The following is a 27,018-nucleotide window of genomic DNA, read 5'->3' on the forward strand; positions in this document are numbered from 1 at the left end:
AGAGCGGTTTTGCAATTGAGCGTCGTTCGTTACACGAGGGTGTTGCTTTTCATGTTGGGTTTATCACAGTTTTTTGCAAAATTATGCATTTATTAAAGTCTGCTCCATCTCTGTCTGTCCAGACAGCGCTGAAATTTTTCCATTATTAGAGTTTTTGAAGATCAAAAGAGGAAAAGTGCTCGCTAACGTACAATTCATCAACGACGTCCTATGTCAGACAAGGATATGTTAAGGAATCGCATAAATTGTGGACATAGTTCCAGCTGAGATGTTAAAATGAGTGCAAGTCTCCTACAATTAAAAAAGGAGTGACAAGTTTTAAAATTAAGTTCACTAGTTCCGCCTCGGTGAGATTATGATTTAGTGGAATGTTGCAGATTGTGATTTTGTTGGGTCACCATACTGATATTGCAATAGCTATCTACAAAAACTTTCTCTTAGACCTTCTGTTCTCAAGTGGTGGTATCCTTCTAAATCTCTGAGAGCGATATTTTGAATTTGTTTAAATTCGGGTTAATATCAGATGTTAGTTGTTGGCTTTTTTCTGAGTAGTCGGATATGTAGTGTAGTCATTATTTGTAGAATCCAGTGATGTTTGAGATTTTAAGCAGGAAAAAATGTATTACGTCTTTTAACACGTTGACTGCCAACTACGAGATGACTCGTAGACTGCGATCTATTCTAGGACGCCAACTACGAGTTATCTCGTAATAATGTAATATGATTAAAGAAAATTGTCGTTTTGGGCCAGATTTCTGAAAATTGTCCTGGCGGTCAACGTGTTAAAACATTAAACAAATCGTTGACATTACGTTTTAATTTATTTATTATATCATTATGTCATTTATGTCTTTTTAGATATTTTTCTCTTTTGTTGTTATACAAGTTCGTGGGTGTAGTAAAGGGGTAACATACTATAGAAAATACGCTCGTAAAAGACAAATGATATGTCGAAAAAGGCGTTATTTAATTCGTAAAACTAGAAGATTTCAAATATTATTTTATAAAATAACAAAACGAGGTAATAGTAGAAAATATTCAACGTAAAGGGTTACCTACATGGTTACCTACATCGAATTATTTCGATGTTTTGTTAAATGTAAAATTGCGATTTCGAAAAAATCTTCGGTACCCCTTTAAAAAATATATTTCAGCTTTCAAGGAGAAATTTCAAAGGTACCGTTATGTTGAAGTGTCACATTGTTTGCATGGCTTTAGAACTTTTTTACAATATGATATTTAGTTTGTTCACTACAAACAATTTTATTTTAAATAACACAGTATTTTTTCGTTTTATGTACTAATTTGTTTTTGTACACAGCTTGCAGTATCAAAGACAGATAAACAAACATTTTTTGTGTGGTTGCATGGCCGAGTGAATAGTTGATGTATTTTTATAATTTTATTTCGTGTAGTTAGTTTTTTTGTACACTATTATCTTCTATCTTCTATGTATTCAAGAAACTAAACTACTTGAAACTATTGAACATTTTGTATTGTGTAAATACAAGATTTACACAAAAGGTTACTTAAAATACGTTTACCAGTACGAATTTTTTAGATGTACGTTCTCCCGTACTCTGGTACTCGTCTGAAGACGTGCTATTTATTGCCTTTGGCGCCCAAGCTGCACATAAAGGCCCTGAATTCTATAACTTTTGAGTTTGTAATATTTTGGACCTGGAACAGTCCTTTAAGTAATTTGCGAAGTGACAAAGTCGTTTTATCAGATGTGCCAGGGCATAACATAATTCCAGGTAACAATATTGCTAATAGTACTGCTAAAGAAGGAGAAAGTAGTTCTGTTATCGAACCACAACCATCTGCGGTATATCAAAAACCTGCACTGTAGAAGATATTTGAGAATCTGGGCCTACTCTTAAAATATTCTATTTATAATTACAATCTTCTACTCTTAGAGCTTCCGGAAATTGAAATCAGTTTAATCACAGCTGTTATACAATGGGCAATTTCGAAGATTAAAATGGTGCAATCTCCTGGAAAGTCTGAATATGGCACACAATAGTAGACCTGCTTGGAACTATTGAAAAATTTTATCCCAGATTACAGTTTCTTAAAGTTCTCAGCAAACCAAGTAGCCTCCCATTTAATTAAGAATGACAGAGCACCTAGAATGAAAAACAAAGAAAAACTCATAATGAGAAAGAATGGAACCGGTTATAATGCCATACACATTATAAAAATAACACAGCCCCTGGTATTGATGATCTTTATAGAGAGCAGATAAAGAAATTTGGATCGTTTAAAAAAGTTAAGAGTGGCTTCTCCAGATGATGTGACCAAATTATTCATACACCCAAAGCATAGAGACAAGCCAAAGTTGTTGCTTTGGTTAAATCTGACAAAGATCCTAACTATCAAAAAATACGAACACCCATCAGTAAGTTCTACTCTATCGCTGATATCGCACGAAATCTCAAATCAAGGGAAGGCTATCTGGCCAGATAAATCTATCTACAAGATCCACCAAAAAATTCGTCGTAGGAAATGGAAAGATGATATTTCTTAATATCTAAAACCTACAGGGCGAACTCTCACCTGGCAATGATCTTCCCTATCTTGCGTGAAAAACTGTCAATCACCTGTGAGTCAGACTATCCAATTGTAAAACCAACACGGAGAAGTGGTGGGGACTATTACCCGCTGACCCAGATATCCAACGTGAATGTAGCGCAATGCAAAATCCTCATTGATTTATCTGCCCTCTATTGGAGAAATCCTATACAGATGTACATCTTTTGCGTAAAAAATTTTTGCGTTTCAAAAAAATCGGACTCAACATGTTTTTAAGTCAAACAATTTATACATCTAATTCTTAATTAATAATTATAAAAATACATCAAATATTAATGTTTTTCTTAGAGACTTCATATAAATATTGTTAGATTTTAGAATACCACAGTCAATGTTTTCTGCTTTGTGTGTTCAAGGGAACCTATTTCCCCATTTAGCACTGAAAATTTTGTTTGTATACGAGCCCTAACAAATATAAATCTACACATCTTTTTAAGAAATATGTAGGAATATTATCAGAACCGTAACTCAGTTTATCCTTGAGACCATTTATAGACTTAAAGACGAATTTAATCCAGTTTCATGATTACATTCAGCTGTAACTTGCCTTAAAGTATACCTTCGACCTTTTTTGCAAACTTTTGCTAATATCCTACTCCTATCAGAAACTAGTTGTGGACGACCCGGGCTTTTACGTGATTTTTTTTAAGATACTTTATGTTTCCTCACATTGCTTAATTATCTTCCACACTGTAGTTTAGGGAATATTAATTGCATACGCCATTTCAAGGATTGTTTTATTGTTGCAATAATTTTGAATCACCAACTCACGACTTTTTGAATTTGTAGAGATACCAGGCATCATTTTATTGAAATAATACAGCGATTAACTCAATTTGACAAGAAATTAATTGTAGAATATAGTTTGAATGTTGTTAGAGTGTCCGGCTGCATTGTTTTCGCAGCCTAATTGGCTTATCGTGTGTGGTTTTTAGCAGTTACTTCATACTGTCCCATTATTTAGTTGTCATTAATATTTTTACATATTTTGATTATCCTTATAACATTAATAGGTTATAAGCTATTTGTCCCACTTATAATTGTTAGGACTCGTATTAAAGTAATTAGTTTATTAACAACAATAGAAATTAGAATATTTCCTACTTCGCGATAAAGTAATTGACAAACCGACCTATAAACGTATTTTCACTTCTACATCCATTCAACGTGCTGTCATATTTAGCAAACTCCCGAATCTTTGCAATAAGTGCCAAGCATATGTTTTCTCTAAGAAAAATGTAGTTTTTATTTATTTTTCATTGCTAATACAAACGATTGTCCTCTTAACATTTTTTATTTGTAGTTGCAGCAAATACTCAATTCACTGCGAACGATTTCCAGATAGGAAACGTAAAGGTGGAACCTAGAGGTTAGTATTATTTAATTAAATAGTATATTATACAATAAGTACGGAATAGTCTTTATTTCTCACGAGTATGACAGTTTGTAGCAGGAATTGATAAGAGTGGTAAATTGACATTTCATATGAATTATTTTTTCTACGACGAGTGTTCTTAAAATATAAAATATAGGTATAATTATTCAAAACCAAATGAAATTTTATTTATTTTTAATAATATTAAAAGCAAAGTTGTTTCAATTATTAAACACTATTTTTGTTGATTTTGCAGACTGATTTTCAATAGTTACACCTCGATGTTTTCAAAAGATTGATTTTTTGATGTTGACGGACCATTTTACCGATTTCAATTGAATTCATGATCTTATTGGCAACTTGGTTTTTACTTCTCAATGAATCGTCGATGTATCCTTTGGCTAGTGATGTGAACTTATATCCTCATGTCGTTTTAAAGATGCCATGTACCACTGTTAACAAGAATACTTGCAGAAGATCTCCGAAAGGAATTACCTGTATACAATTCCGGATTTGAGAGTTTTAAGTAGAGGGTAATCTGTTTTCCCATATTTACAAATTTGTTTATTTCGATTACTAAGATTGCCAGGATGTACTCTGCATCCAAGGTCTCTCTTGTCATCAATCTTGCCTTGTAGAATCAACTATAGTATTCGGTATTTATTATTACGCGTAATATTGTCGAAAGTAAGGCAATTTTTTGTTCTTTACAGTCTTAATAATTTCTTTACCACATTTCAAATGCCTCTAACCGTTTTATGGCATCTTCTGTAAGACTTTAGCTTTCTACTCTGTAAAGGAGGACACTAAAGACATAACATCTAAGAATTCTTATTCGTATATTGATACTTAAAGAAAAGTTGCAGTGAATATTTGTTTAAGACCGTTAAAAGGGCCATTTGATACATTTTTTTATTTCCCCCGAGAAGACAACTCAAGTGTTTTGAAAGATGACCATCTTATTATCGCTTTATAAATGCTCTTTACTTCTTTGTCTAGCTCTACTACCGGCTGTGAGCTTTGGCTTGTTCAACAATTGTACTAGATTCCTTTCTATCGCTTGTGACTTCCATAATTATTATTAGATTCTTTTACACGCTCTCTACCATATGCTTTCTAGGACGTCCTTCTTCTTTTTCTTTTTCGTCGGCCTTTTCCCATTATGAGTTCGCCGTTTTTATTTCCCAGACACCTTCTCTGAGGTCTCTATCTATAATAGCATTTCCTATGTATGTTTTCCATCTTGTAGCAGGTCTTCCTCTCATCTTCTTCCCGAAGGGTTCTTTTCTATGCCATATTTTCAAAGCCTGATCTATGTATATATGTTTAAAGACGTTAAATATTAGGACATCCTCGTGGTCTGTTTTCGAAGGACTTCCATTCGCTAATGGTTCATTTACTCCTATCGCTTTTCATTCGGTGCAATTAATCTAGCCAACCGATTCTGAGACTTATTTATAATATCGGCGTAATTAATAAGCTCATCGAGTTGGAAGTTGTTACAGATTCTGTAGATATAATACTCTCGAAGGGTCCAAAAATTTTCTTTACCACCTATCTTCGAAACGTTTCAATCACCTTCATCTTTCTTCTGCAAAGACCTTCTAACTGACAATAGTGACTACAATTTTAGAAATTACCACTTGTACTTTTCTTTATATCTGTATATTCTTTCACTCTCATTATTTTCTATTACTAGGGATGCTAAGTATGTGAACTCAGCTACCCTTTCGAAGCTATGAAGATCTATTTGAAACGAGTTTCCATTATAGCTTGTTGTTCTTGCTTTTAGAATATAGAAACAGTTTTAGTCGTATTTACCCCAATCCTACTACCTACTTTGATGCCGTGAGTGCTTTGTTGTTTGATTAGGATGCAGTTCAACCGCAGACGCTCTTCATGCATTTTGATGCAGGAAGAGCGTGATGTAAATTGATTCAACTTTTTTTTACATAATTTTGGATTTTTTTCCTTTGGTTTTTTGTTAATTTTTAGTTATCGAATTTTGACATATTATTTAATTCTAAGGCGGTACTAAGTTCGTCGGGTCAGCTAGTTATCTTTTAGTTAAACCATGTAGTTTTCGCCTTAGGAAAGATTTTTTTTATTTATTTATTTTTTTCGCTCGATGCTTCTATGAGTAGATAAATAGAATGCAGAAAGTAAAAGATTCTAAATTAAAGAAGTACAATTTTACATTATTTGTAAAAAAACAAAAATACTAGAATAAACAGAAATATAAGCTATGTAAAACAACTAACTAGATATTTTTACACTTTTTAGCCACGCCATCTCCTGGTTACGTCGGATCACTAAGTCCTTACAGTGTAGGCATGGCTGCTAGTCCATACGAAGCTGTCAGTCCTATGTACGCTCCTAACATTTTATCTCCTCCACTGCCTCAAGTAAGTTATATGTTTTTAATGTTTGTCTTTTTTTTATTTACTACTGAAGTCATCAAGTCTTAACCCTTAACTATTTTCTGAGCAGTTTAACTGTAAACCTGTTCATTATGTTAATGACATTTGAGTGACGAAATCTTTATAAATGATGGATGGGTCATATGGCATTTAATACATTATTTTGGAGCTCTTGTATCACTCAGTATGTTCCTGTGGTTTTGTACGATTCTGTCTTACGAGTTTCAAAATGGCAATCGTTCAGTAAAACATGTGGACTGTAAAGTTATGTATTAACAACGAGTTAGTAACTGTTCATTAAATTCCCCAACAGTATAGATACGCTCTATGGCGTATGTACTCTATGGTGTATGTAGTATGTGTTGCATATACCTTAAATAGACTACCCCTAATAATTTGGTTTAATTAATTTGCATGAAAAATGGTTGAAGAGGTCAATTATTTTTTTCATTTTTTACTTTTTAAAATATGTTAATTTAATACTCCTTCCATAAACATAAATTTTTATTATAAAATTCACTTTTTAGATGCAGTGGAATAACGCCGCACCTTCTGCAGGTCCGTTACCTCCCATGGGAGCCTGGAATATCACTAGTGCAAACTTAGGAGGTGGCGATCAGTTTAATTCCCTCCAAAATCTGGACAGTGGAGAAATTGTGAGATTAGTAGATTCTCAGGCTTCATTGCCGAACTTGGACATGTCGTTGTCGGACATCGTGCCAACAGATGATACAAACATGACGGATTCCATAACAAAACTAGTGAATTGTCGCATTGACGAACTTACCAATCTAAATTAAGCGAAATTTTGTTTTTGTTGATATTTTAGATAATAGTGATTTTTACTATTGGACGCTCGCGTGATAAATATTTGGACAGTAAATAAATATGTTAATTATTATAGTACGTGCAGAATCTCGTAAATCGCCTAAGAAATATTGAACTATCATCTAAGGATTTAATTTGTTTATGTTAGGACTGCTTCTGGTGGTACGGCTAGGTTGGAATAATTTTACCCTTTTCTCTGTCAATTTTTGTTTTCGAAGTGTTAAAACTATCATATGTAGGCACTTATCAAAGCAATATTTTCTGCTTTCAAGCCTAAAAATTGATTAGTTAACTAATTACACACTCAATTTGTTCTTCAAAAATTGATTTCTCAATAAATAAGGAATACAGTATAGTTTGTGTGAAGTATAGGTTGTTACTTCATTGTATACCTACAAATCTGAATGTTACATTTGAAATTTTGGATCAGATCTATTAAGCGACTTGGGCAACTAAAATTTTATTGTTTGATCTACTAGTATTATCTGAACAAAATAAAAAAAAATTGCATTCAAATTATTCAGTGAAATAACTTTTGATTCTCATCAACCATCGACACACTTGTTGAGGAAAATTTCTTTGAATTACAACTTCCTTAGTAAAGTACGAAGAAGCATTAACTGCTTTTATTATTTATTTTTCCTAAGTACGCATATGCAGGTTTACCCAGCTTCTGTACTACTATATATTAACAATAATTGTGGGTTTCCGCTACGGTTGTGAATTATCGATACTATGGACAAAGAAGTAGCTTGTGTGGGAAGTGCCTTAGATGTTAATTATATTTAGCGTTTGTTAATTATATAGCAGTTATTTTAAATAGTGTTTATGTTTGTTAACTTGTAGTTTAGAAAGTATCCAATGTTTAGAACCACAAGATTTCTTATTTATTAAAATTTAGCAAACGTAATTATGAACAGGTTTTAAAAAGGCCCATTTTGGCGGCATTAGTTAAGTAAATAGTCGCAATGTGATAGCGGGTGAAAGTGTTTGAATAGCAGAAAACACTAATTAACACTCACATTGACTGATACCTCGTACATCTGCCACTGAGTGATTGCAGTTCGGAGGAGTCCGTCAACACAAGAAAAAGGTAAATCATTTCGCGCTTCTTCTTATAATTTCCTCTTCTATCGGAGGTTGATTATCATCATAACTATTGCTATTTTATTGGCAGCCGCTCTGAACAGATCTACTGAGATGGTGAGCTGCAATTATCCGACTCTTATTTACCACTCTCCCTCATTGACCACATATACGTTTGGCTTAAGTCCGATCACCAAACTACTTGCCTTACTTTGGCTAAATATAGATATTGCAAATTGTGATAATCCATAGTACTGCCATAGTAAATTTATTGTGGTTTACATAGATATCCAATCATGTTGGAATTATTTATAAAGTCCCTAACTCATTTGCATACTACTTTGCCTTTTTTAATTTTGAAAGTCTAGCTAAACTTTCGCTACCATCATAAAACCATATGTATCATATGTAATAGATATATATATATATATATATATATATATATATATATATATATATATATATATATATGCTGCAAATCGAATAAGTAGTAAACAAGTCATCAAAAGCCTTATTTCTCAATGATCCCAACAAGTTACACAACTATAATATAAGTTCAGGGTTATCTTTTAATTTTAATAATTACATTTCTCGGGTTTCTTGAGCTACACCAATATTAATTCTCTTCACAAAGACTTCTTTGGACCTCCTTTACTACTCCTTCCAGGAAATTCATACACAATGTATTATTATCTTTCGTGATTGAACCTAATCTAACTATTTTAGCGTATGCTCGCTTATATCACACTCATCCTCAAGTCACTAAGCGTATGTATGTATTGTTCCTCTTTCTTTTCAACTGACCAGAATTCAGTATCATCACAGCTGATCTTAAAATCACGTCGGTTTATTTTATTTATTTATTTAATCAATAAACTCATTAATACATATTATTCATTATATGTATAATATTTATACGATACATATTTAAGTTTAACACATATTTATTAAATAAATTCATTCGTGCAGAGCTTCTCTAATACTTCTTTTACGTGATTGTGTATTTTTGTTAGTGTCCATGACTCACTTCTATAGATTATTGAAGGTCTTATCACTTTTGTTACACTTGGATTTTTATTCTTTTTGGGTATCTCTTTCTATCTAAAGAACGTGTTTCTTATTATCAGTTTATATGCCACAATTATTAATTCACAAAGTAAGAAAATAATAATAAGTAGAAAAATTATGCAAGCGGAAAAAATGTAAGAAACAAATACGTCGCCTAGAAGAAAATGTCATGAGGTTCATTGTTATTATTTTAGGTTATATAATATACGGTGTATTTCATTGCTCTCTAAAACTAAACCATCTTAAACCTTGTATCCAGTTTTCCGTTTACATTTGTTGACAACTAAATAATAATGAGCAGTAGTAAAATATTTAATAATTGGTTTTCAACTTGGGATACTTCTTAAACCATCCACTCCAATATTTATATTATTCTGTTAAAAGATATAGCATCTATTGGAGAAGGAGGAATTAATTCTTTAGAGAAATATTTTTATCTTAGAATTTTTTTCTGAGAATGTAAATATTTGTAAATACTAGATTAAAGTTAGATACTCATAAAAGTTCTGTTTTGTTGCTCAGAGAGTTTAACTTAAATTCGTTAAGTTTTGTGCAATTATAGCAAGAATGATATAACTAATTTGTAATTGATACTAAAGTAATTAGAAAGTATTCAGATTACAATATTTTTTTTCTGCATTTTGCTTTCGTACTCATCATAACGTTGAAAGTGCTCGTGCTACCAATGTTTGTACTTTTTTACATCGGGTGTTCTCCTTAGATGATTTTTATTTATTGATTTACTTATTTCACAAGTTTTATTGTTAACTTCGTTGATTTTTACGTCATAAAATCTAACTTCAACTTTATATCAAGTTTTTGCGAAGATTATCTGATATTATTGCTGTAACTGCAATAGATTTCTTAGAAATTATAAAAATGTTTACACAGCTTTGTTTAGACCCCGTAGTTTTCTGAATCATTATTTTTATTAGGTACCCAGATTTCAAATACTCGAACCAACTAAAACTCTGAATTGAACCAAAATAAAGCTTTTTTAAAGGAGTTTTTGTATTTCTTCTTTTTCTCTTTCAAAGTCCCTTTCCTTCAGCACTTATTTTCTGTGTACTTGTAATTTTGCGTACTTATTGGTCTACAAATGTATTATGTAACAATAATATAAAAATATAGTGTTACATAGTACACTGTAAAAATATATTGAATTGTCTTTATTAAAAATTACTACAGCTTACCTATTGTAGCGCGGTAGGTGAGAGAAATGTATGTGTTGTAGTGAACGCACAACTTAAGGAGAGATGGGTGAGCTGTACTTTAATTTTCGCATTATATGTTTGCTGTGATAATAATCTGAATATTTCCTCATGTTTCAAGATTTGTTATTAATTTTCAATGAACGTATTTACATACTACCGAGCCAGCGCATTAAGAAAACATCACAATAAAAATAATTGAGTTTTTCTTGTCGCCCACATTTTAATAGTAATAAATATTAAATATAGGATGCTTGGGATTGTTATCTATCAAATGTTTAAAAATGTTAATTAGAACGTATTGGAAACTATTTTCGATAATGTAATATCAAAAAGTATGTATTGTTTAAACTTAACTTCCACTTCAGTTTGACAGTCTTAATATATTTCTGACTACGTTTTTCAAGAATTTCTCTTAGATAATATTTGAAAAGTTTTCATATCGTTCTTGCAAAGCATGCCATATATTATGAGCTCTTGGTTTATCTCGAATAACCTCTAATTGATTGCCATCTATACATTGTACAATTATTGACCTACAAGCTCTATCTTTCTGCTTCGCTGCTAACTTTTGTGACTCTTTTGTATAATTATTCTCATTGAACTCCGTAGTAATCCATTGTTCAACTTTTTTTTCTACCGAACTAACTTTAATTCTATATTTCCATGCAGTATAATTGGCCCCATTAGAAAGTTCAATATTAAATGTATTCTTTACTGTAGTTGCCATATTTTATTTCTATAGAGTTTTCTGGGCCCATAACCTGTCGGATTGTAGATTAAAACTCTCAAACTCTTTGTTCCTGAGTTTTATTTTATACTCAATATTAATACATATTACCAAAGAATATAGACGCATATGCATATGCGTCTATATTTCTGTATATACTATATTATTTATCTATGTCTATATTATTCTTTGATACTACTTAGACATTGCACATTGCACATTTCTACCATGTGCTTGGCACCATAACCTATTCTTCTTAACTTGTATTTCTAATCATCTGTCATTCTGATTCACTTGATTACACAGAACATCACAAAAAGAATTAAGGGAAGTATTACACTTTATAGTTAAAACCCATAATTTTGCCTTGCAAATAAAAAAAAAGACTGGCCATATTGTGTAATAGATTCTCTTGTTTTCGATTTAAGAGCGTAGGCGCAAAATTTCGAGCCAATACTTTTTAAATGCATTCATTCTTTTCGAATCCTGAGAAAACTAATAAGTATTTTCTAAAAATTTAAACGCAGAATAAAATATTACCGAAGGCCGAAAGTCCCTGAAAACTTCTATAATGTTTAATTTAGTAAGTTACAGGGGTGAAAAAGAAGAGAAAATGAAGTGTGATTTTTAATTTTAAATATCTCATTCAAAAAAACTTTTTATTTATTCTAAGGGACTTTCGGCCCTCGGTAATAATGTAATCTTTCATTCTGCGTTTAAATTTTTCAAAAATATTATTTAGTTTTCTCAGGATTCGAAAAAAATGAATGTATTTAAAAAGCATTGGCCCAAAATTTTGCGCCTACACTCTTAAGTAAACGTGAGGTGTTTTTAATGTTAAACAGCATAGTACGCTCCATCGATGGCTTTGATCCTGCTGATTCCTACTAATATTATCGATTTTAGGATAGGCAAAGAATCCCATTGTTTGAGACCTTTATACTTCCTATAATTCATTCAAAAACAAACAAAACACGTTTAAAAAGTTACACGTTGATAAATGCAAGCAAACAAACTTGTCTCAAGGAACGACACAAGGAATGAATATGATCTCTTCATGTATTTCGCACGCGCTTTTTGTTGGCTATGAATATATAGAATATATTCTCCAATTGTTAATTTACTCGTGCTACAGGCAATAAACTTGATTTATAATAAATAATAGGCGTCTGTACCTACTTTGGTACTAAGACGTCATCGCTGATTTTTAATATAGTATACTTTGCCAGAGGTTTTCCTTTGACTTGTTTACCTAGCGTATTTCATAATGTAATCATAAATTATCTAAATGTCTATTTGTGATATTTAAACTTGTTCTTTAATAACATTTGTTGAATTTATCTACAAAATTACATTTTTCATCTCAAAACCTAGTTTTGATTTTTTATTTGCCAATTTTTACCTGCTTTGGTATTTTATAGTTCGATATAAATGTATTTAACTAATATATTCATATTTTATATAAACATATTAGTTTATTTACTCATTTTCCGTGTAAATTTGGAATTTTATTTCGTCTTTTAATAATAAAAAAGAGATTAGTTTTTATTGAAGTTTATCTTTCAAATAGACATTAGAAACAGTCTTCAGACTATTGTCAGCTAACATTGATCGTTCTTTTTTCTTCGTAATATCGTTATTAATCTATATTGACCGTCTAATACATACATATGTTTAAAATTATGCATTTTATCATTGTTAATAAGCATACCCTCTACTATTTTTTAAACATTAGATAGATTGAAGTTTATTTGTATTTTAGATTTAATTTTTATAAATCAGTGACATTTATCTATAGTTTTTACTATAGAATTGATAATGAATTCAATTTTTTTATATTTGTTTGTAACGAATTCAATTCAAATTTAAGATGTGATTTCATACAATGTTTAGAAACATTTTTAACTAATATATAAATAATAAATATGTTTTATATATGTCTTTTTTATTTCTTTAATCCTCCTGCAGGCGCGCCATGGACGCTTCCTTGAGCGGGAGCGCCGTGTGTTTTGTACACAAATACATTAGGTATAGTTTATTGATGGTAAATAGCAGTTCTTTACCAACAGTTTCTTCAATAATTGGTCTATATTTTTTTAGAAACATTTGTATATCGCAAGGAATGTGTCGCATTATCGGCCTTTCTGAAAGCTGATTTTTGATCAAACTCAAACTTCTTGGCAAAATACAACGCTTGTGCGTTGATGCCGGCCAATTCCATTAAAGAAAAATATATAATCAATGACCATCTTGTTATTCCTTTTACATCCAAGTGTCAAAAGCATGTGAAAGAACAAACTAAAGCTATTTCACATAAATATACATTTAATAAGGAATAAAGCAAATGAATTTGAAATGTTATTAGCTGACAAAAACTGTGACATCGTTTGTGTAACGGAGCATTGGCAAAAAAGTGGAGAGATTGAAGCCTTACATATATCAGATTAAAGATTGGCTGCAGTAAGTTGTCATGACAGCACAGGGGGGTTTAACTATTTTCCTTGTCCATGTATTATTTTAAATTAGCAAATGACTGTTATGAAATCTGTTGTACTTTTTCTTAAACATTTAAACTACTATATAATTTCAGTTTAAAGGCAACCATCTCGTTTGTTTGGATATTTTTTATAGAAGTAATGAAGCGAGCCTTGACTAATGTTCATGGTAAGGGTAATGTATTGGTTGTAGGAGATTCAATGTGAATTTTCTTTCTGTGACTCGAGAATGTATTGAAGTATGTAGCTTCTTTTACTCTTTTGGACTAGCCCAGTTAGTTTTTGAACTCACAAGGGGGAAGAATTGTCTGGACAATATATTTCTGAGATTGGATCATCATGATTGTAATGTGACTGTATTTGAGACTGCACTCTGATCACTGTCGCCAGCTTATTGATTTCCTTGTGCCTACTAGTGGCAATGATCCAGCACTTGTTAGATCTGTTTTAAAACCAATTACAGAGAAGGGTAAATGCTTTTTTTCTCATATGCCAAAGGCTTAAAATGGGAGATTTGACTTGACTGTTGAAGCTAAATTCTTTGCATTTTATAATGGATAGATGAGGCTTTCTTACACTTTATTTTCTCAAAAATCCTGTAAAAACGTAGAGATCAAAGTCGACCAATAAACTGGTTCAATGATGACTTGACGTCTATAATAGAAACTTTCACTTGATAAAGGAGCAATATGATAAGTTTTCTACATTTACTCAGAAAAATCTATTAACAAATCACAAAAAACATTACAAACTAGCAATAAAATCTGCTCTACAAAAGGCCAGTGATAACCTTATTGCAACAGGATCTAATCCAATTAAGCGTATGTGGGATATTATCAATGAGTACAGAAACAAGTTTAAGAGCATGTTGGAAACAAAGTTTTCACCTTACAAATTTAATGATTTCTTCACTAATGTTGCTTGTAACTTACAGACCCAGATTCAATTCCTTAGATTTTGATGTCACTCTATTCGGGGAAGTATTTTCCTTCCAAGTTGTTTCTCTCAATGAATTCAGAGAAATTTTAACTTATGTGGTGAACAAGAAAAGTAGGGACTACCTCGGATTCTGTGTTGATGCAATAAAAGGAGTGTTCATTGCTAGTTCTATAACAACACTTATAAATCACTGTTTTAAAGAAAGCATCTTTCCTGATCTCCTCAAAAAAGCAGTGATGGTACCAGTATATAAGAAGGGTGATAATGATGACCATCCAATTATAGGCTAATATCACTCCTTCCTATAAAATCAAATGTATTTGAGAAATGTATGGCATCAATGATTGTTAAGTATTTTGAATCCAAAAAATTGTTCACAAATAATCATTTTCTTTTGAGAAGGGGTCTAAATACAACAAAGGCCATCATTGACCTAGTGATGAAGATTCAAGAGGCTTTTGAGCAGAGCTGTTATGTCTGCTATATTCTGTGACCGGATTAAAGCATTTGATTGTGTTTCACATGAACTGCCTCTGAGAAAATTGAAGAGGTAAAGCTTTGGAAATATTAGCATTGCAATGATCTCTAGCTATCTCTTTAATAGAAAGCAGAGTGTGCAGGTGGGTAAAATGAGGTCGGCAGAGAGTCAATATTGGGACCACTTTTATTTCTAATCTATATTAATGATCTTCCACAGACAGACCTCACCAGTTCATTTACTATTTTTGCTGATGACACTACTATTACCTGCAAATATCATTATCTTAAGAGCGTAGGCGCAAAATTTCGGGCCAATGCTTTTTAAATGCATTATTTTTTTTCGAATCCTGAGTAAACTAATAAGTATTTTTGAAAAATTTAAACGCAGAATGAAAGAATACATTACTACCGAGGGCCGAAAGTTCCTGAAAACATCTATAATGTTTATTTTAATAAGTTACAGGGGTGAAAAAGAAGAGAAAATTTAGTGTGATTTTTAATTTCAAATATCTCATTCAAAAAAACTTTTTGTTTATTCTAAGGGACTTTCGGCCCTCGGTAATAATGTAATCTTTTATTCTTCGTTTAAATTTTTTAAAAATATTTGTTAGTTTTCTCAGGATTCGAAAAAAAAAAATGAATGCATTTAAAAAGCATTGGCCCGAAATTTTGCGCCTACGCTCTTAATGCAGCTATAGAAGCATCATAACGAGTACAAATTAATGCAGAACAACGGTTTGCACCAAATAAATTGCTTCTAAACCTCAATATAACCCAAATTTTGATTTTTTTTTAACAAGGCAGCTTCCGTCCGAGAATGCAGACAAATAAAATTTTTGGGGGTTTACTTGGATAAATTAGGATCTGCAACTTTTCTGATGAGAAAACTTTCTGAATGTGTATCTCTATTCACTCTAAAACAGGCCGATTTTGCACTTTGTCATTCACACATTAGCTATGCTATTTTGTGTCTTTTATTCCGTGCCATTTAGTTTCTTGTATTGCTGCTAGTTATATTTTGTATTTTCTGAGCTCGTTAAGTAGTGATGCCTGTGCTCCTGGGTTATTTAATGTCAGGACGTTCCAGGTACTGAGTACGAAGTCCATATTTCTGTGCTTAAGTCGTTCCATAAATCCGATTTATCCGAGGCTTATTTAAAGGTTTTGTACTTTTAAGGTAACGGGTTACCGGTCCATTGTCCAACCCCCACCTTGGAGGAGCAGAATTTTGTGTCAGTGTTTATTCCCATAGTCGATATATTCCAGTTTGTAGACACCAGAAACTCGCCTTTTACCCCCTCTCGTCTGCTACATAATGAACAATCATTGTACCCCATGTACCCAGTGGCTACGCGGCAAAAGCCTACGGGGACGTGAGAGTAGGATTTGTTGGCAGAAGCTGAGTTCGATTTCTAGAACCCTCGACTTTTTCGTCGGAAACAGTAAACAGTAGTTGATTATTCTATTGTGGATGATACAAAGAAATATCTTCAAGGTGTGGCTCATAAGTTTTATCAGTCAATATTTCAATATATTCTTCGTTTACAAGTTTTAATATCTCTGCCGGAATATTGTCAGGGCCAACAGATTTCTTGTTATTTGCCAATTTCGTAGCGTGTAATATTTCTGATTTTAGTATTTCCGGTGCCTTCGCCTTCATCTAATACCTGTTATTCTTCTCGCCTATCATCATTATACAGTTTATTTATCTGCTGTACCAAATTGTCGGAATTTCTTCTTCACCTATTTAACATTTCATGTTTATCCTCTAGCTCTTCTATTTCAATGCATTTATCCTTCATCCATTTTTTGGCCACTTTATTTTTTGTTTTATTAATTTCTGTTTCTTTTATTCTTCCCTATTGCTTTTTCGTTCTCTTCTTTGTTTTCATCAATTGGTTATTAAGGTGTTTTTTTATTTGGTTCTTATTGACTTAGAATGCTATATATATATATATATATATATATATATATATATATATATATATATATATATATATATATATTTATATATATATATATATATATATATATATATATATATATAATAGTATGTATAGATAGCAAAATATTGTCATGTAATGAAGTCAAAATAACAGTTTCGACCCTGAGACTGAAATAAAGAGCAGGGTAGAACAAGCCAGAAATGCTTTTTTGAAAATTCATAAATTTTAACTGATCACAAGTTGGATTTCAACTTAAGATATAAGATGCTAAAGTGTTACGTTTGGGCTGTTCTCTTGTATGGAATGGAAGCATGGACGTTAAAAGCCAAATCTATTAACAAACTTCAAGTTTTCAACTATCAAGTTTTTGAAATGTGGTGCCTGCGCCGAATTCTGAGAATGTTATAGAAGGACAAAGTCAGACATGAGGAAGTATTAATAAGAGCGGACCTCTAGGATAGGGAATTTTGATTATGTAAAAAGCAGGCAGACTGAATATTTGGGGCACATATTACGAGGGGTACGATACACTTTACAGTAACTAGTACTAGAAGTAAAGATATAGGGTAAGGGAGGTTTAGGACATGTGGACAGGAATCCACAGTTATGAAATGCTTCGCAATGCTACTAAAAAAAGAATAATTTAATCCTGACGAATATCTCACCTGGCAAGACAATGTATGATGGACGCCTATGCAGAAATACATGGGCCATAAGAAGTAGATCAAAATGTATGAACAAAACTGAACACAATAATATAATACTTGAGAAGGCTTTTGAAGACTCTGTGTTAATATGATAATGATGATGAAAACATTATTTATATAAACATTGTTAACTTTCCACAGAACTGGTAATATTTATTTTTATCAAATATAGTTATAAAAAATAAATAATGAAAATGAAAACCTCAAATCGAGTTTATTAAGTATGTACAAAAAAACGTGGTAAAATTAGCTTAACAAAAATGGTAAAAATACTATAACAAATAAATTACAGCATTGAGCCTTAAATTTCATTCAATAGTGCCATTCATTTGGCCCTTGTTTCGAAGAGTTTTTTGAAGAACATGTGCATCTGCAGGTTCTATTCTCTTATAATAGTGTTCTTTTGTTTCTACAATTTCAAAACCAAATTTCTTATAAAAATCGATGGCCCCTTCATTATTTACTTGGACATGCCTGAAACAAAATATTTTATTCTTTAACTGCACATAAACAACAATGTATACATAGTATTTAATCACTTTGCTAGCAATGAGTCACTGAAAGTATATTTTCAAATGACACTACTACCTGCAATTATGGCCTCAAATCACTATGTTTGTAGGGTGCTCAAAAATCGTATTTCTACAACATTTACATCTACACAAGTAAATATAGTGATGGAAAAATATTAGCTGATGAAAGGAAATTTCAGAAGTAAGCACAGGTAGTTTCTGCCTGCATATCTACTGAAACACCAACTTATTCTAGTCTAAGTACCAGATTCATTTAGATTTTATTTTACTACTTTGCCATTTTGTTTTCTGGTCATAGTTAACTATCAATCCATTAGATCATTCACAGTGAAGTGAAAGCATTTTGTCTGGCTAACCCAATTGGCTATCTAAACGACTAGATTTAAGTATAAATACTTAAATTAACCCATTTACGGCCAAAGGTGCGTAAACGCAACCTTTATTGGTAATTTTTTTTTGGCCCGAAAATAATTTTTTTAATGTTTTCTTTTTATTGAAGTAACATCTCAATAGATTGAGGTATATAGTATCATTTTTCTTTTGACAAAAATATTACTTTTTAAATATTTTAAGATTATTATAATTTTGCATAATTTAATGATTTATGCACATCTTCATACAAAAAATTTTTCCGATACTAATTATAAACTTAATTCATATTTTGTATTCTATAATTATAAAAATATGTTGAAATTTTTATTATTCTAAAAACTTATTCATTCATACTTTAAAAATAAGGTCTATAATTGCATGTTTATACGATGGATTCGTATACGCACCTTTGGCCGAAACCATATTATATTTTTTTCGTAGACTAAACAATCTGAAATTACGATCTCGTCTATAGTCAATACACTTCAACACTTAAATCAGTTTGAAAGTTTCCTTGTGTCTATTTGTTTTATATTCCATATAAGTTGAAATGAGGTAAGCTAAATTATTATCATATGAATGCGTGTATATAGTAGTAAGAGTGCATTTTTTTGTTTATTTTAGTAAATTCTCGAAATATGAAATGAAGAGGGCACTAACTACTAAAGAGTTAATGGCTTTGTTAGAAGAAGACTTAGACTGTGAAAATGCTGACTCACTCACTTGATGTGGTTTATGTGCCGCCGGAAACAGATGAAATTTCCGATGTAGAAGACATTGATGATAATATTATTGGTGAAGAAGGAATAAAAACAGATATTGCAGGTACATATGAAATACAAGTGAATGGGAATTCTGACGATTCTGATGATGATATTCGTCTGAACCACAGATCAAAACGTCCAAAGGAAGAACCAGGCAAAAATAATAAATCCAAATTTGTCCCAAGTTGGGTAAAAACAGATACTCCTTCGTACTCGGCAGTAATTCAACATCAGTCTGATCGATATTTAGAAAATATAAAAGCCAACCATGGAGGCAAGTCACCTATTGAAGTTTTTTTCACTCTTTTTTGATAAAGAAGTAAGTGAGAGCATTTGATATTTTACAAATATTTATGCATCGCAGAATAACCGTCACGATTTTGAAATGAATGATAAAGATTTAAAAAAATTTATTGGCATATGTATATTATCTGGTTATCACACTCTGCCTCAAGTTGATATGTATTGGTCGAAGCTCTTTTTGGACTATTGAAAGAAAAAGGATTCTTTGCAACAGGAACAGTAAGGGAAAATCGCACTGCTAAGTGTCCTCTAGAAGAAAACAAAATTATGAAAAAAAAAGGAAAGAGGTTCATATACATGTGCATTCGATTCCAATTTAGAAGTTTTGGTGACAAGATGGAACGATAATTCAGTAGTGACTGTAATGACAAATACATGTGACGTTTTACCCCTTATGCAAACTAAACGTTATAACCGTAAAGAACACAAAGAAATTCTTATCCCTCAGCCTAATATAATTCACCAATATAACCAATACATGGGTGGAGTGGATCTGCATGATAATGGCATTGCGAATTACCGTATTAAAATAAGAGGAAAAAAGTGGTGGTAGCCATTGCTTACTAACATGATTGACAGTATGGTAGTCAATAGTTGGAAAATTTTTAAAATTGCGAATAATTCTAAAATTTCCCAACTGGAGTTTTGTTCGAGATTGGTTCTTAACTTACTAAAATACATTGGACATGCAGAGAATAGTGAAGAAACCGCTACATCATTGTCAAACTCAGTATATGGACGTCTATCTAAATTTGCTTTACCAGATGAAACTAGATTCGACAATATTGGCCACATTATAAAAAGAGACGATAATAGTGCAAGAAGAAAATGTCGGATGTGCAAAAGTAATACTATTTATTTATGTAAAAAGTGTACAGTGCAGCTACACCCCAAATGTTTCGAAAATTTTCATCTTAAAATTTAATTTACAGTTAAGATACAATATGTTCCTTTTTTAAAAATTGTATGCGTATTCGGCCAAAGGTGCGTATACGCACCCACCTGTTTTTCCTTTCATAAGACAAAAAAATTCTTTTTGGTTGTAAATTAGTCTTAATTTATGTGTTTTTAATCCAATCTAATAAATCAATTGTCAAATTTCTCTTTGTTTATTGTGTCGGCCCTTAATGGGTTAAAAAGATGCTTAGTTTCAAACTATCGATTTAAGTAAAAGAAAATCAACAATAGTGACTCAAGTATATGAACTACACCTGCCTTACCCAAGCCATAATTTGATTAGTGATGTAAAAAAGAAAGACCTGCTTCAGTTATTTTCTTTGGTTCCTATATATCAGCTATTCTATGAAAATCTCGCTCCTTAGAGAAGCTAATAAGAGAGTTGTTTTGTTAAAAACAATTGGAGAGAATTCCTTAAGTGTCCTTCAAAAGGTATTAATAGTTCCACAAAATCAAGAAGACTGCAAATGCAAGTGAAGAACTATGTTCTGTATGCAAACTTTTGAAAGCTTGCAATAACTATAAATATTATTAGATCACATTTTTGTGGCCTTCAATACTGGATAATGTGCAACAATGACAAATAATTGTGCAACTGTGGAGGGGATATATGAAAGATCAATTCAAAGTATCACAATATTGTATGCAGTTCTTAAATTATTAAGAGAAAAAAAAATTAAAATTATGCTTTTTACACTCATAATTTGAATATACAAATTATATTTGACGAATAGTTAATTTGGTACATATATAAAAATGGACTTTTAATGTATATTCCTGGAAAATATATTATAATTAAAAATCTGTATTAGATTATACAGCACAAGCGTGGGTATAAAAAAGACCTTTTTATGTTTATTGCTGTAAAATATTTTATGGCAGCTAATTAAAAATTGTTGCTTATAACATGAGAACAGAGTTTCTCAACCTGTGGGAAGTACCAGCACCTCAAAATAAAAAAAAAATAATTACTAATAAAAAAATTAATTCACAGAAAGAAAAGCAAAATGATATTCATTTTGATATTACATTGTGTCCTGATAATATAATTGCAATGAGAAAGTATTTAGTTTTTTTGTTAATTCTTTGGCCCTTTTTCTTTGGCTGTTGGACAGCCTTTGATATACCTATTTATTTATGTAATGTTATTTATCATCTTCATGAACACTTTGTTGTTTTTGGAATCAAGTTCAGTTAAATCCATTTTAAACTATTGTCTCTGTAAATCTATTTTTTCTCCACCTTCAATATTTGATCTCCCAAAATGACCTATATATGCCTACAAGAGCCTTCGCATCTTTTACCTGTACAAAGAATTATATCCATCATATTTAGAGGGATAAATATTTTATCCATCTGCTTGCTTTATGTTTAAAATATCAAAAACTGTCTTATTAACTCACTAATAACTGACTCTTTAGCATTATAAATTAAAAAAAAATGAGATTTATTGTCCCTATTGTGGATTTCATGAATCACCTGTTCAAATTTTTAAATTCAACATTACTATGATTACATCTCTCATTTTTCACAGCTCATATTTTAACACATCAATTTCCATTTTCAGCTTCCTAAACTGTCTTAGGAGCTTATCTAAGGCAGAGGCGCACCTAGGATTTTTTTATTCTACCTCCATTTTGAGTCCTTAAAATTTGGGTTTTAGTTTAATTTAAAGTACTAAAAATAGCAGTGCCCAAGATTCAAGTATCTGTTATCCTATCTACCAATTAAAACCACCCTCTCCTACTTGTGTGCAGTTGACTGTCGCATGTACTGTACTCCAAAAGTTGGATGGCCACTGTAAGGCTGATGATAGTTTCTTTTCTTCTTCTTTCTTTTTAATTACTGTTCACATTACTTCCTGTCATCTTCATGATCATCCCTCTCGCAGTCACAGGATTCATATTTCTCTCCACTGTACATCTATAACACTTCAGCATTGTGTGAGTAACAGTGTTGGAATAGTGCCCTGGGGGGTCTTGGGGATTAAAACCCCCCCAGGGCACCAGGTGCGCTACTGATCTAAGGATTTGATTTGAACAGATTTGACAGAGCATACTATTTTTGAAGCCTCCTGTATTGAACTGGATCACACCTAGTATCACAATTATCTATTGTTAACCAATTCAAACCTCACTTATATTTATATTACAAGAAACAGTACAAATCAAAAACTATTGCACAATTTATTATATAAACTTCAGCAGGATGATTGATATCACCAACAAATCACAACTATTTACCCTGTTAATAGCCAGTTTCACAATCAGTGGTTAACCCTAGGAGTTAAGTAACCTTTACCCCTAGTTTAACTGACAGATGCCGTTTCACATTCACAGATTCGGTTATGGTCACTTAACCTTAGGTTTTGTTTTATTTTTCTTATGTTGGTAGGAAATTATGGGCAATAATTAGATTTTTATGGAATATTGTCAGTAAATATTATTGATATTGACCAGTATAGATGAGTTATGTTATGACACATTTGTCACTTTAGATGGAAAACCGAAAACAATATACAAATATTATTCTCATTTTCAAGTTCTGTTCCAGTGTGGTAGTTTGTTCTAAGTAGTGGTTGTTTGTTTTTCCAAGTTAAAATTAAAATTATAAAATGGAACCCTCAAAAATGTTCAAGAGATCTATCTTCAGAGATGTATCTTTAATTAGCTCCAAAAATTTTTCAACTGTGTTCTTTGAGAATCTAAACCGACAGAAAAAATCTTCATGGTCTAGTTCTTCAAAATGATTTGTTCTATGCCTAATGATTCTTGGTCTGCCAGCTTCCTCTTCACTGCTAAAAGCATTTACATAAGATAAATCCATATCTGATTAATTAATAATTTACGTGTCTGTCTACACTCTGTCAATGTCAACAAAATGAAATTCGAAATTAGGCTAGGATATCCTGGTCAAGCTCTAAACCACCACTTTTACTTTGGGTTCACCTCTTCCTTTTCTGGGGGTTAAAAAAAAGTTCTACTGGACATAACATTTTGTTCTAATTGCCCCGGCCAACCTGGATACTATTTATCTTATTTTAATGAGCCATACAATTAATTAAAAAAAAACAGAAACTACTAAATAATTTTTAAGTGTGTTTTATTTTATTTTAATAAAAAATGTTTTACTTTCATAAACACCCTAAGAAAATTTGTTCAGCTGTCTGTGCAACGTGAGAAACTGGAGACAGTGCTATTTGAGATAAAAGTACAATAGCACTTCTATATATATTACATGAAAAAGTTATAATTCTGGGTACTATATGCCATGTGTTAAATTGATTACTTGAGTCTAGTTTTAAATCCTCTGTTAGTCTAATAATTTGAATTTTTAAATTTTACTCTTTTAACTTTTTCTGTAGTTAGTCAGCTTCACTCTGAATATTGAGAACCAGAATTGTCTACCACAGTTTACTTGGAACTGTTGGCAGTTCTTTACTACTCAATATATTACAACTGAAACTACAGTTTGACTAGAACTTTATTTCAGGCTACAGTAATAAAAGTAAAGTAGTGACACAGTAACCATTTAGATTACATTTAGTACGTAGGCACTAAGGTTTTTATTGAAAAATTGATGCAACAAGAATTTTTATATTTTTACCTTGTACCATTATCTAAAAAGATGAGTACCTATTTCTTGTTTAATTGTTTAAATCAATCAATTAACTGGAGATGAAATTTGAAACCAGTTTTTTTCATTTTTGACAGCAAGTTCAAATTTATATGTTAGAAATTAGTTAATTACTAAGATATACTCAGTTCTGTGAGATTTACATAATTATACATTGAGCCTAGTCAAATATAAATAGTTTGAAATTTCTTCAGTAAAAATTTTGAAAGTGAATTATTTAATGAAAATGAAAAAAATATACTTACAAAAATATACTATCGAAATTACCATCTTGTTCTACATAATTCAAGACATGTTGGACCATAAGAGTTCCAATCCCTAATCTCCTGTAAGGATATAAGCATCCTAGAGTCATTATATAAAGTCTTCTAGATTTTTCCGATGTATCGATGCGACAACACACTGCCCCAACAACAATATCATTGTAATAAGCGAGTTTAGCTAATTCACCAGCTTCAAGAACGTCTTTGTAAAATTTGTCGTTATAGGATACAGGGAAAACCACACTATTTAGGCGCTTTAGTTGTTTTATATTATGTGGAGTTACATTTCCCAGTTCTATGCTTTCCCTGAAAGAATATAAATTTATTTTAAAAGGTTTGATATAATTATTAATTCACATTATTATTTTACCTGGTCATATTTAAATTTAAATAAATAACCAAAAATTTTTAGAAATTTGCAAAGGGTTGACAAATGAAGGGAAGAAAACGGTGAAATGACAATTGACATAATCAGTGCCAATCTTTTAAAAAAACTTGAAAATGAGAATGCTTCACTAAACCGGCTCTGTGTTAAACTAATGTAGAGTGGCATTAACTATTGAATTAAGCGCCGATCAATAACTTTTTTAAACATCATACTACAATTTATATGTTTCCTTAAATGTGAAAATATGTAAATCATTTCAATATACTATTTGCCGCCAAGTTCTAGATTGGATGTGTTCCGTAATTTATAAGGTAGATCTGAAGAAGAAATCTTTTTTTTGGTATCACCATAACTTCACATCAGCTTATCCACTGATGTAGATTCCTTTCTAAATAAAGGTTAAATAATAGGGGATAAGTGTTTGAACTAATCTTTGTCTTAGTTCAAGATGCTTTTATATTAAATTTTTATGATTTGGTTTTATTTATACCTTTTCTGTAGTATTTAAATTATTTGTAGAGTATCGCCAAATATATGCAATTTACATTACTTTAAACGATTTTATTTTGACCACATTTTGACACAAAGTTAAGAATTTTCACTATCTAAAAGAATAAATCTTCCTTCTGTCTATAGAAATTTTCACTTAAAAATACTGTTTAATCAACAATTATATTTTGAAGTCACGATCGACTAAGAAACCATTGTACAACTCGTGTCAAAGAGATTTTGGTCATATTTAAATGATATTATGGGAATAAAGTACTTATAATAAATTGTAATATAAAATAATCATTATAAATTTAATAAAAATTACTAAATGACAATTGACATAACAGAACAACCTTAAAAAAATCAAAATAGTAAATTACTATAATACATAAATTAATATGGTAATTATGTTAATTGTGAAATATAAAATTTAAATGAGAACAATGAGAATTGAAATTTTACTTTACAGATACAAATAAAATTATGATGTTGCACAAATTAGTTTGGCGCCAAATTAGGCAGTGGCTGTGTTCCAAATTAAGTACTGGGGAAAATTTTTTAGAATCAATTATTGATTTAATATTTAGGTTTATCATAACAACATGAATGTAATTTATTTTTGAAAAGTTTTAACATTTCATTCATTTTTGGATTAAATACAACCGTTAATTGTATAGATCTTCTGGAAATACCAGGAAATCAGAGCTGGATAAAAAGCAGTAAAAATAAGTGTCACAATGTTGGCTCTATGTAGTTTATGACAGCTGATTACGTTGGCGTTCTGTACAAAATGGAGAAAAGTGGCAGAAATGAAAAAGGCGTCTGCAAAAACTAAAGCTGTCACATTATAATATAAATAAATAAATATAAGGCGAATATAAATGTGAAAGACACTACATACGTGGACTTTTTTACATCAGAGATATTTTGTGAAAATGTTTGAATTACATTAAGTGTGGAAAGTGTCCTTGCTGTGATTTTAAAGTTTATGACCTCTTTATAGTAAAAGTATGGCTGAAATAAACGAATCGAAAGTGTTCCTCAACGATCCGGCTTTCATAACCCCAATCACAACGGAGTCCCAAGAATCTCACAACATATTAAGGTGATTACCAAACTTTATTCCTCTTGTTTTTCATGCAACTGTTTTACATTTTATAAATTTTCTCACATAATAAAGCATTTTTCAAGGACTTTTTTTTCAAATTTTTAAATTTTTTATAACTTGATTTAGAATTAAAAATAAATTATGAAAAAATAATTAACAGGTATGATCATTTTTAGAAGTATAAGGATTAACTCAAAATAATTTTTAGATTTCAACAAAATAAGTAATCTTTCTTTGAGCTAGTTCATAATTGTCCAGTTATTTCAATGTTAAAGAAATTAATATATTAACTATAATAATAGATAATTTTAGTCTGAAGTCA

At 31.1% G+C, this 27,018-nt stretch overlaps 3 protein-coding genes across 5 annotated transcripts in view; 2 read left to right on the forward strand and 1 right to left on the reverse strand.

Moving 5' to 3' along the window:
* The window catches only part of LOC140437680 (embryonic polarity protein dorsal-like), a 107,540-nt gene extending 96,318 nt beyond the window's left edge, over positions 1-11,222 (forward strand). Inside the window, exons 9-11 of the mRNA XM_072527336.1 lie at positions 3,899-3,964; positions 6,254-6,375; positions 6,918-11,222. Of these exons, the coding sequence (XP_072383437.1) occupies positions 3,899-3,964; positions 6,254-6,375; positions 6,918-7,190 (461 nt within the window). The 3' untranslated portion in view covers positions 7,191-11,222. The remainder of the gene's footprint in view (positions 1-3,898; positions 3,965-6,253; positions 6,376-6,917) is intronic.
* A 6,847-nt stretch (positions 11,223-18,069) lies between these two features.
* san (Probable N-acetyltransferase san) lies at positions 18,070-25,220 on the reverse strand. Its single transcript, XM_072527337.1, has 3 exons — positions 25,079-25,220; positions 24,691-25,014; positions 18,070-18,354 (listed from the first exon to the last, which is right to left on the reverse strand). Exons 1-3 carry the CDS (start codon positions 25,084-25,086, stop codon positions 18,189-18,191), a joined length of 498 nt encoding a protein of 165 aa, XP_072383438.1. The 5' UTR covers positions 25,087-25,220; the 3' UTR covers positions 18,070-18,188.
* Positions 25,221-26,357: 1,137 nt separating this feature from the next.
* Positions 26,358-27,018, forward strand: part of LOC140437682 (E3 ubiquitin-protein ligase TRIM33-like) — a 60,114-nt gene continuing 59,453 nt past the window's right edge. For all 3 annotated transcript variants that reach the window (XM_072527340.1, XM_072527338.1, XM_072527339.1), the window contains exon 1: positions 26,358-26,693. In XM_072527340.1, the coding sequence (XP_072383441.1) occupies positions 26,599-26,693 (95 nt within the window). In that variant the 5' untranslated portion in view covers positions 26,358-26,598. The remainder of the gene's footprint in view (positions 26,694-27,018) is intronic.

The sequence above is a fragment of the Diabrotica undecimpunctata genome, chromosome 3, assembly GCF_040954645.1.
Source record: "Diabrotica undecimpunctata isolate CICGRU chromosome 3, icDiaUnde3, whole genome shotgun sequence".
NCBI classification, from domain to species: domain Eukaryota; kingdom Metazoa; phylum Arthropoda; class Insecta; order Coleoptera; family Chrysomelidae; genus Diabrotica; species Diabrotica undecimpunctata.